The sequence below is a fragment of the Glandiceps talaboti genome, chromosome 22, assembly GCF_964340395.1.
Source record: "Glandiceps talaboti chromosome 22, keGlaTala1.1, whole genome shotgun sequence".
In the NCBI taxonomy this organism is placed as follows: domain Eukaryota; kingdom Metazoa; phylum Hemichordata; class Enteropneusta; family Spengelidae; genus Glandiceps; species Glandiceps talaboti.
The window spans coordinates 6,920,671-6,932,821 of record NC_135570.1 but is presented as its reverse complement, the minus strand read 5'-3'; the positions used below and the strand labels follow the sequence as shown (position 1 = coordinate 6,932,821).

Genomic DNA, 12,151 nt, shown 5'->3' with positions numbered 1-12,151 from the left:
TTACATAGGATCTCTTTGTTCTGGACCAACTTTTTCATGACTCCGGAACGACTGTTTTTCACAGCTAAATTTAATAGTAATCTACACTGGGCCTTTGAAATGTAATCCTATGTGTTGATATAGTCTGCAATGGTTTGTATGTTCTCCAGGGAGTTGAGAGGTCATTAAGGCCATTATAGGTCCATAACAGGGTAGCAATTGTAAAGTGCTGTCAGCACAGTGTGGGAAATCACTTTATGAAAACTAATATTATCATTATAATTATTATTATCATCAACTCAAAAAGGTAACCTGTACGGAGGATTTCAATTTCAAACGATGTTAGATTCTGAAAATATTACAAATTATAATAATGATTTAAAGATATTCATGAGCTGGAAACATACCCATGGTGTAGTATTTGAGGTACAGAGTGTGAGTATGATATGGTTATATGGCTGGGGGGGGGGGGGGGGGGGGGTTCGAACAATATTGAGAAGTAAGTCCTATAACACTAATGTTTACACACAGTTTACACTTTAAACAGTCATGGTAAATTGTATGTGTTTAATACCTATGTGTATTACTGTAAATGAATGTATGAAACATAATCTGTATGTCTTGTGTCATATGTCCTCTAAAGATGTCTTCAGATTCAGATAGCCTGTAGACTACCTCTCGCCATGTTTCTATGACTTTAGTATGAATGTAGGTCTCACAATTTTACCAGAACCTGATAGCCATATTCCAACCCGTGTGCCCTCCAATGAAAGTAAAATTATTTTTGTCATCAGTCAAAATGATAAAAACTGGGTTTTCCTGAGGCCAGTCAACATATAGTAAAGAAATTGCTGTGTATTACATAAAGCAATGTGTCTGACTGAGAGGGCATACTGATTGCAACCCTTCCTTATTTTGCAAAGATATGGGGAGGTACAGAAAGTGTTAGAAGTACCACAGTAATATTGAAGGGTCTTTGTTTTCCTAATACCGCTATCAGATATCATATCATTCAATTCAATGAAATAAAAGAGTGCAACCCATCACTCTTCAGTTTAGGCAATGTTTGGAATAATTGAAAGACTACTTCCATAAAAAATAGCAAGTCCTTCATTTATGACCCATTTTAGATTTGGATTCATATTCGAGTGTGAAAAATAGTTGTCTGGCAGAGCTATAGAAAAAGTTGATTCAGAGCAAAAGAACGACCCTACCTAATCCTTATGTCTCCACTGATAGGAAAATATGGGACCAAATTATGGGCCTTTAAAGCATTCAAACAAGGCACCTTTGCTGCTGTGTTACACATATAATACGAGTATCTGTAGAGGACTGCTGAACCTTCAAACCATATTTTCTTGAGATTTTATGACAAAATGATTCATTTGCAATTGACAAAGTTCCACACTGATCAGCATTGGAGTGATTCAAATATGATATTTGATTTTTTTGCTGGAAAATTTTCATCTACTTTTGAGTGTCTAATTTCAAGTGTCCACATTTTTTTAACAGTTTCAGAAATGGTTTGTTGCCTTTCGGGATCCTATAGACATATACAAGAACCATCCATCGTTTCTGTTGGGAGAGTTGGTCTTCTATTTCTTTGCAGCCCTGACTTTCAGACATGGTAGGTATTATCACAGATGAACAAAAAATGATTAATGAAACTTAGTCACATACATACATACCAGTGTGCCCTCTAAGCCAATTTGACGCACCACTGACGCCATAATTTCTAGTGACGCACCAAGATTTGGTGTTTCCCTATCTCTTACCATGGGTGACTCACAAGAAATGCCAGTTTTTCTCATTTTGACTCACAACAAAATTTGGCTATCATTAGAGGGCACACTGTATACATACATACATACATACATACATACATACATACATACATACATACATACATACATACATACATATATTACATACATACACACATACATACATATGTACATGTGTGTGTACATATGTACACACATACATACATACATACATACATACATACATACATACATACATACATACGTGTGTCCAAAATTTGAAATTTGAGTAATTTCACCTGTCATAATTTTAAAAATCTGACATTTCTTAAGTCTAGTGTCACGTGTTTTAGGCAGAAAGCAAAACATGCCATGTTGTTTATGTGTTATAGAGAAATTAAATGTTTCAAATAATTTTTAATTGATTTTTAAACTATTTGTCTTACAGCATGGCGTCATGGTGGTAGATACATCTATCTATGGTTTGCTATTGTAGCACATGGCCTAACCACAGAGTGTATCAGTTACTTTGTACCAGATATTGATAATTTTTGGCATGCCCAAAGTATGATCATGTTACTGGGGAAAAGATTGCCGTTTCACATCATCTTCGCTTGTGAGTACTTACAAACTTTGTCTTATATCATAAACATGATAAAGGCTAGTCTAGTTCCTGACGGATCCGCATTCCATACTACGTTATCTTCATACTATGCCGTCTAGTCAATGCCGTTACTCTCACACTGAATTCTGTGCTCCCCCTAGAGCGTTCATATAAACATGATGACGTCGTTGTGTCCTTGCGTGATTTTATTTTAAACAGACTGGAGGTGGAGTTCTGGTTGGACATTTGTATATCATATCAGTCCTAGATCCTAGAAACATGAGAACAATGACAACAGCTTGTCAATTTGTGATAGATTACTACTGACATGCACCGTTTGCACTTTGCCCACCATGGGGTTGAACCACAATTAATGCCATGAGTAACGTGATTGACAGTATAGTATGAAGATAATGTAGTGCGGAATACGGTCCGTCAGGAACTAGAATACATAAAGGCCATATTGATGCAAGCCCATCTGTGTAGGTTGCCGTATCAACATGGAACTTAAACTTTTGAAATACTACACACAATTGATATTTAGTGAAAACAAAACTGAAGTCCACACCTGTGCACTTATTCAGCTGTGTCTGATGTTCTGGATTGGTCACATGACTCATCACTGGAATCATGTGACAAAAAAATGGAATCCCAGAGGTGTGAAAGTTGAAAATGACCCCATCCCTGTTGAGATCAGGTTTAGATTTCCTAATATAGATCGCTTCCTTTACACTATGTTTAACCAATGTTGGTCATATACAGGCCCATGATTGAATGCCAGGTTCTCACATTATTGTTACCTTGTCAGCTGAGTCATAAGGATCGCATAGGGTCATAGTTTTGCTCTCTACTACCTTCTTTTAAGGCTCTGTAAGACAAATTTTTGATACCCAAATTTTAATCCTACTCTAATATAGGCCTAAATTAGGCCGGCCTTTAACTGTTGAAACAAATCTGCCTGTTGTATTAATAATACAACCCTTCACACTGTATAGACACTTTCTGTCTCACTCCAGATATATCACTTACGATCCCATGAGCCATCCAACCTTATGTATGACAACCCCATAGATAGTCGTGTGAGTGTAAGGCTAGCATACTGTGGGTTTTAACACATTCAAGCTTATTGTCTGGCCATACGTAAGTGAAAATGAAGCAGAAAATACCACTAACAAGTATGCAAATGTGCTTGTGGTGTTCTCTCTGGCCATACACAAGTGAAAGCGCAGCAGAAAACACTGCAAACAAGAATGCAAATGTCACAATTCCCATACTGGATATGTTTATACAAAACAACACATTTCAAATACAACTGTGCATGCACATGATTTTGTGTATATGAACTGATCACATACTTATTGAGCACAGGTATTCAATAATATTTCCAGTATAGCACTACAGGACAAATACCAATAGTATACACATGCATTGATGTACATGTATCATAATATATTGTTATTCCATGTTTTCAGATCCAGTGTTTTTATACACTGCAGGAGTGGCAGTATATCGTCTTAAACTACCTGCCTGGGCTGAGCCATTTGCTCATGGGCTGGCTGTGGTAGCAATAGGTAAGTTCATTCATACAATAAACCATTTTTCGTCTCTTGCCAGATCTCATGAGATCTTGCATGAGCCATTGAAGGTGGTCAAGCTGAAAGTGTCAAACGCTTAGCATCACTACATCATCACACATGGCCATGACGAAAGCTTGACATGCACGATCACATGTATGACAACAGTTGTTGCCAGGCATATTTGCATATCTCACAAGATCTGCAACGAGACGTAAAATCCCTTAGTTATAAGTACTTTATTATTGCAACTTCTTAATTAACTCAGAGACTTGTGATTAGCTTTCTAATCCACATCAACATCAAGGCTTTGAAGCACAGAATTGTGTTTTGAATTTCAAATTACTACTAACAGCTCTGCTAAATGTAAATGGATCTTATGTGTGAACCTATGACCTAATAGTGCCCCATGTGACTTACATTAGTAGGGTAGCCAGTCACAAGTGCCAGTCAATATAAGATCCACAGAGATTTTAGCAGAGCTCGTTGTTGTAATTTCAAATAAATTCAAAACAGAATTTTGGCCGTAATTCCTGTAAAGGCCTGATCTGCATATAAATAGGGATCAGATTAAGATGACGCTCTCTGTAACACACTTATAGAGCTCATAGAACGCCTATGAAACTACCATTTAGATAGGATTACAGATATTTTATCTCCTAATGTTTGACTATGGTATTATGAATATTCAGGAATTTGGAAATCTGTGGCTGTATTTTTGAAAATAGTTGCATTGTGGGGACTGTATTCATTAAAATTTTGGCTTGATACACATTGGGAAGTGTTGAAACTCTGATCAGGGATTGAAAATTAGGTTTAAGTCAAATGTCAATATTAAGAAATTTCAGGGATGCAGTTGCTGTAATATATTTCTTTCTTTGTACTTTATAGATGTTCCATTTGATATCATGGGTATTAAACTACTATGGTGGAGTTGGCATGACACAGATCCTAATATCTATGACAGACATTACTGGGTACCTTGGACAAGTTACTTCTTTCATATGTCTTTTGCAAGTAGTCTCAATATATTGATACATGGATCACGCAAACTGATAACAGGAAGTGATAGTAAAACAGAGAGTACTGGGTAAGGAACTACACTGCAAGCTTCTATGCAACATTGCTTTGAAAAAGTCAATTGTCAGTACTTCTGGTTGAGCTTTTCAAGTCAATGCTGCACTCAATAGGGGTTCATATTGGATTTTATCGTAAGACCTTAGTGTTCAAATGCAAACGATAAGAATATATTGAAGGGCAGATTTGTTCATAAATGATATGAATTTGAGTAACTATTTCTATTTGATGAAATATCTATATCAGTAGAACAAATTTTGGCAAGGCGTGTACAGGAACACTGATCACTGGTTGATATACAACTACTGAATGTGTATATATACACTACTAGCTTTTTGGTACAACTGTAGATAACCATAATTTAACGAAATATATTTCAAAATTTAGCTGGTGTATTCTGTTGAATTAGTTATCAACCCTCAAGAGTTGTCTGACATAATATTCACTTTGTTGCAAACATGTGATATATACTCTGTGCTAATGCAAATATGACCACCACTGAGGGCAACGTTAGATTATGGGATATCGATGTGTAGAAATCTTGGACTAGACTACTGAAAGATTCATCATTGTGTACACTCCTAGTTATAGTACCGCAGGTGAAATGTTAGCCTTGGTTACCCAGACTCTCCTGCTGGGCCTATACCATGAGACCACCCTAGAGGAGAGTCTTGGGAAATGTAATCCCAACTCATCCACACCAGATCTCTCTCCCAGAGCAGTACATTCATAGGAATACTTCACATCCAACATTGTACGCTGAACTATTCAGATTCCTTCGCAAAAAGTTTGCATGTCTCTGAGCGACTCGTAGTATTGTCAACTGGTTCTCGTATGTGCTGAATTCTAAATCTGTTTCTGTTATGAAATGAAATGCTGATAAAATATACATATTCTCAATTCCGTTTAGATTCTTTATGAAATGCTGATAAAATATACATATTCTCAATTCCGTTTAGATTCTTTATGAAATGCTGATAAATATACATATTTTCAATTCTGTTTAGATTCTTCAAGGAGACCCTGTGTTCACTCATCACTGGTTTATTTTCCTTCCCACTGGGTGCTATACAGTTTATTATTCTATACCATTCACTCCATGACAACGCTCACATTCATACTGAAGTCTGTGTGCTGTTACTGGTGGCTATCTATATTGGTACTGTATGGAGTGCTGATAGAAACCCATCAGAAAATGCAAGGAAAGGCAAAGGTATGTAAAGGAAATACACCAAGACACATTAGCACTGAGTTGTATTTCCTACTAACTATATATATATACCGTGTCTCCCGTTGTGGTGATGATTTGACGTGTTCAGTTTTTAACTGAATCCCCATCTCTTATTTCCATATATACACCCACATTTACACTCAAACCAGGTTACACTGATTGGTTGTCAGTGACAACGTATTATTAGACACTATATTCTGATTATCAGAAAGACAAACGATTATATAGTTTTGCCACTTGGATTAAGTGCTGTTCAGAAGCAGCTTTTAGAGTTTTGACTGAATGGGCATCTGTAATTGCTGGGGAAAAAAAACATTATTTGTACAATGTCTCAGAAACTAACCATGTATGGCTGCATCAGTGCAATAAAGTCATCTGCAATATAGTAGTATAGAAGATACGATCTTATTGCACTGTCACGATGGTATGTTCATCAGTTGAATCAAAAGAATTACTTTGTTATAACTTATATATAACTTAGTTGAACTTTAATAGTAAAGAAAGTTTACGTTTTGATCTCTCCTGGTTGATAATCCTCATCAGAATGACATCTCAAATTATATGTTTTCATAATTGAGTCTTGACTTAAATTAAGTCTCTGTGAAATATAGTTTCTTTAATAGTACAAAATGTGGACTTTTACAATGAGTAACACTGAAGTAAAGCATTTTCTATATGTGTACACTCATTCATAGCAGTCATATTACAACTAGTAACACTGAAATAAAGTACTTTCTCTGTGCTTCTCTCATTTATAGCATTCACATCAGGTGTAAAAGTATGCTGCTTACAATGAGCAACACTGAAGTAAAGCACTTTCTATGTGTGCTACACTCATTTATAGCATTCATATTACAATGATTAACACTGAAGTGAAGGACTTTCTCTATGTGCTACACTCATTTATAGCATTCATATCAAGTGTAAAAGTATACTATTTCAATTGGTTTATTTACAAGCCTAGCATGTGGCCTTTCTAATGTGGTCAATTAGCAAATGAAACAGTATACTTTTACACTTGATATGGATACTATAAACAATTGTGGTACATACAGAAAACTCTTTACTTTGGTATTATGTAACAAATATGCCATTTATAAAATTTAAAATGTCTCTTATCATCTTAGGATTGTAGCGACTGAGTTTACATTTGAGTTTTTTCTACATCTATTTGACAGGCAAAAAGAACTGGTTGGATGAGATAGGAATTATTGTATATCTACATTTCGTTTTGTACATTCTTCTGGCTGTATATTCAAAGCCTGAAAATATCAAATCTATCGGATTACATGAACCAACTGGTGACTGCAACGCAACATCTCCAGTCATCACAGCTTTTGGACAGGTAGGAACAAACAAACATCTTTAGATTTTAAGTTTAGCATCCTTTGTTCTCATCAATTGTTATGTACTTCGCTTAAAGGCCAGGGTTTCAATCCCAGGTTCTCACATAAGTGTAATCTTATTAGCGGATCTACAAGGATCACATATGAACATTCTTTTGTTCAAGACTACCTTAACTTCTTATATCGCTCTGCCAAGTAACATTCTTTCATACACAACCAAGTTACTTTTGTTCTTGTCTATGTTTCGGCAATGTGACTGTTGCCTTCCTCAGGACAAACTGACGATAAATTACTGTTCAAAGAACACTACTGTAGTATTGAAGTTCTAACCTTATGAATATGAACCTGTTTACTGAAACTTGTTTTCACGCAGTCATATATTTTAATCCTAATTTGAAACAGCCTTTTAAGTTTGCTGCTCTGAATGGTACAGTTGTACTCTGTGCTGTCATGATACCATAAAATTGTAGAAAATAAAAGATGGGTAGTTTTGACTGACTTTTATTTTGATCGAATAGATGTATGTATGTATGTATGTATGTATGTATGTATGTATGTATGTATGTATGTATGTATGTATGTATGTATGTGTGTGTGTGTGTGTGTGTGTGTGTGTATGTATGTATGTATGTATGTATGTATGTATGTATGTACATATGTACATTGTGTGTGTGTATGTATGTATGTATGTATGCATGTATGTATGTATGTATGTATGTATGTATGTATGTATGTATGTATGTATGTATGTATGTATGTATGTATGTATGTATGTATGTATGTACATTGTGTGTATGTGTGTATGTATGTATGTATGTATGTATGTATGTACATTGTGTGTATGTGTGTATGTATGTATGTATGTATGTACATTGTGTGTATGTATGTTTATGTGTTTATGTGTTTATGTGTTTATGTGTGTTTGTCTGGATGGATGGATTAATGCTCCAATGGCTATAAGCCACATCCTTATAAATTTGATACATGGAAGTAAGTTTCAATTTTCACCATAAATATTTGAATCCTAGTAACTATTGTCCATTTCTATTGCAGGTCCTCTCAAAGAAAACTTACCTATGTAAAACTGATTATGATGAAGGTTATTTTGACTGGCACTGCTTAAAGGATGGTAAACCACCTCAGGTAAGACAATCAGATATCATATATTTATTGTTGTCACACATAAACCACAAATGTTATCATCAGTGTTGTCATCATTCTTGCAAACCAGAGCTGTTATTGGCGATACTTCTTGAATGGTGCTGTAAAAAAGGCTGTGGTTTACGACGATGTGTTGTCATATATCAAAGCTTATCTATGTGGTAGAAAAGTAGCCTTTGAAAAAGTAGAACTACTCATTACTCATTGTCGTAAACCACAACGTCTTTTATGATGAAGTGTCACAGAAGAAATAACAGCTCTGGTTTTTAACTTAATTTAGAACAAGGAATTCATGTGCATGTTTGGTTTGCACCAAGTGATGAAACTTGGCAATTTTATATCAGTATTATGGAACAGAACATACATGTAATGCCATGCCAATGCAAGTGTGTTCTAATCTGGTCATTTGCACAAGTGCTTGCCGTGTTCTCTGTCACAACTAAGACAATAGAAAACAACACAGGCACATGTGCAAATACCCCCTAGTACATGTACCAACACTGGTAATATATATAAATGTTGATAATTTATTGAATAAGTGTGCTGAAATGTTGTTCATTATTGAGATGAATACACCTGATATAATCCATCTGACAGAAGTTGCACCTAAATCGTCTAGGACACCACTACATACTGCTGAGGTAGCAATGATGGATATGATATTTTTAGTAATATAGACTCAGTGAAACGAGGTGTTGCTATCTATGTTAAGAAGAAATGGAGAGCTGTCCATAGTAATGACCAGGAGTTTACAAATTTTATTGAGAGTGTATGGTGTGACATTGAACTAGAACATGGTGACAGATTTTTGATAGGCTGTGTAGATCATTCTCCTAACAGTGATCCAGACAATATCAATCTTTGATCCTCACTTGATATGATATGATATGATATGATATGATATGATATGATATGATATGATATGATATATGATATATGATATATGATACCATATCATATCATATCATATCATATCATATATGACATAATATGATATGATATGATATGATATGATATAATGTACGAATGCAAGTATTGCGTACTCGGGGTATTTGCATGAGTGCTTGCAGTGTTCTGTGTGGCCATACTTTCACAAGCATAGTGAGTGAAAGTGCAGCAGAAAACACTGCAAGCTTGAGTGCAAATATCCCTGAGTACCCATACTGGAACTCACATGGCATGGGATTATGTTTTTATTACAAATGTTTATCTGAAACATCAAATTATAGTGTGTGATCTCACTCTTGTGTGTACAAGGAACGACCGTGTCATCATTTGCATATAGGTATAATGTTTTTGGTATTGCACTGCAGTGAAATACCACAAGTATGAACACTCACTGATGCAAGTCATGACTGGTACATATTACTAATATTTAGTGTTATCTTCTTCTTGTAGGATGGGCTTGAATGGTATACTATCTGTGGCAACGCTTTTCCAAACCATGCTGAATATACAGTGGTAGTGACAGCCTTCTCACTGATTGGGATGTTTTACTACTGGCAGATTCTAGCTAATTCTGGAAGAGACATAATTCAACATTCTCATCACCATTCTCATCACCCAAAGAAAGTCAAGAAAAACTAAAATTTCAGTTTATAAGTTTTGCAGCCATGTGATTTATAGAGATGTGTCAAATTCGATTTCAACGGACTCTGAGTTGATTCTCCTTCCACCTTAGTGGTGCCTTAGTTCTGGGTTTCAATGCAATATGCCATATTCTGGTTGTTGAATTTCTTGCCATTTTGAAAGCAAGGATCACAAGGTCGTGTGTCAGATTTTACAAATTGAGGGCTAAAATTTGGTCATGATGAAGCTGTGAACAAAATATGTGTAAATTACATTTTTGAGTTCTTAAAATATCATTACTGTCATGTTTTTATTACTGGTATTGGCTGATAAAACAGTACTGTGAGAACAACACAGAAATGAACGGTAACTTCATGTCTGCTGTCTGTACACTCTGCTCAACTACGGTATTCTGTTCCTCACCTCCAGCTCCAAAATGGTGTGTGAACAGCACTCCTAGTGGCCAAACTACGAAATCTTTTGTTTTTCAAATAATCAGAATATGGCATACCATTTAGAGATTTAATTAAATTTAATTTCAGTGAGGGTTCTCCTAAGACCTTAGTTGCGGATTTCAATGCAGTTTTTAGAAAACAAAACTATGAGAATTTAGTATTCAGTAATTAAAAATAGCTATGCAAGTTTCTCCTTTATTAACACTAAATACAGGTTTGATTTTTATGTCATTGTCTTTCTAATCACACAGAAATAAAGTATTTAGAGGACTGGGGGGGGGGGGGTACATCTTCTCTGGAGAGTTATGATATAGGACTAAGGTTGTAGTTAGGTACACAGTACTTTCTTTGTAGCGTTGAAATAAGTTTTGAAGAAAATTCACCTCTTTAGTTTTACCAGAGGATTATTTCCAGTATGATGAAGTTTTCAAACAACTCAATATTAACTGTTTTTAGGATGTACTGGCAAAACTGAAAAATACCTTTCACTAATTTTCAAGACTTTGTAATGTTAATGAAGTTAATACTTTAAAGGGGAATGTCACTGCAGGAAATAAAGACATCTTCGTAGACTTTAGGGTCTGGAAAGCCATTTCATGATTTTACATCACTTACATAATGTGTGATAACCAAGAAGGAGTTGAAAATTATTTCGCATTCATTGTTCAATGAAGGTACTTGACATCATGGGCATACATTATCTCATGGGAGTCACCAAAAAAATGACTTTATTACCTGCACTGGAGAGCCCCTCACTAGAGAACCATAGTTCAGTACTGTAAACAATTTTATGGGTATGTTTTTGTGAATGTTCAGATTAATTGAATTTTAGTGAATAACATTCCATTAAAGGGGCACAAGCTGAGTTTATACGTCTTCGGGTGAGATTTATACTGCGTTTTTAAAATCACTCGTAGTATTCTCCTTACATAATGTATACTTAACCATCACTTGCAATTGACTGAACTCAAACCTGGTATCCAGATATAACATATACACAATCCTATGTTGTAATTTTGTACATGTATCAAAAATGTGGAGGAATCCATACTATACAGTCAGCTATTCTAACAATGCCAGAAGACATTTGTAATGTCATAGAAGACATGCATCAATGATAATACTATACTATAATATTTTAATCTTTGGTTTTATGTAAGTCTTTTCAGTTGACTACAAAAGGTTTATAAACTCAGATTGTGCCACTTTAAGATAATGGTAGACATTTGCATGAAGAAATGTTCACCCTAACAATCTTGATATTACATAGTAGTCAACCCTTTAAACACTGACATCAATCAATTTTGCTTACTTTAGTCATGCAAACAAAAATGTCAATTTGAGTGGCCAATCTTTCTTTAATCACAGATTGTAAATTTTGCTATATTTCAG

The 12,151-nt window shown here is 35.2% G+C and overlaps 1 protein-coding gene across 1 annotated transcript in view; it reads left to right on the top strand.

The window, feature by feature from the left end:
- Window positions 1-10,959, top strand: part of LOC144452325 (uncharacterized) — a 12,004-nt gene extending 1,045 nt beyond the window's left edge. Inside the window, exons 2-9 of the mRNA XM_078143398.1 lie at window positions 1,492-1,606; window positions 2,191-2,358; window positions 3,819-3,917; window positions 4,812-5,010; window positions 6,005-6,210; window positions 7,407-7,573; window positions 8,628-8,717; window positions 10,134-10,959. Coding sequence (XP_077999524.1) covers window positions 1,492-1,606; window positions 2,191-2,358; window positions 3,819-3,917; window positions 4,812-5,010; window positions 6,005-6,210; window positions 7,407-7,573; window positions 8,628-8,717; window positions 10,134-10,322 — 1,233 coding nt within the window. The 3' untranslated portion in view covers window positions 10,323-10,959. The remainder of the gene's footprint in view (window positions 1-1,491; window positions 1,607-2,190; window positions 2,359-3,818; window positions 3,918-4,811; window positions 5,011-6,004; window positions 6,211-7,406; window positions 7,574-8,627; window positions 8,718-10,133) is intronic.
- The last annotated feature ends 1,192 nt before the right edge of the window (window positions 10,960-12,151 follow it).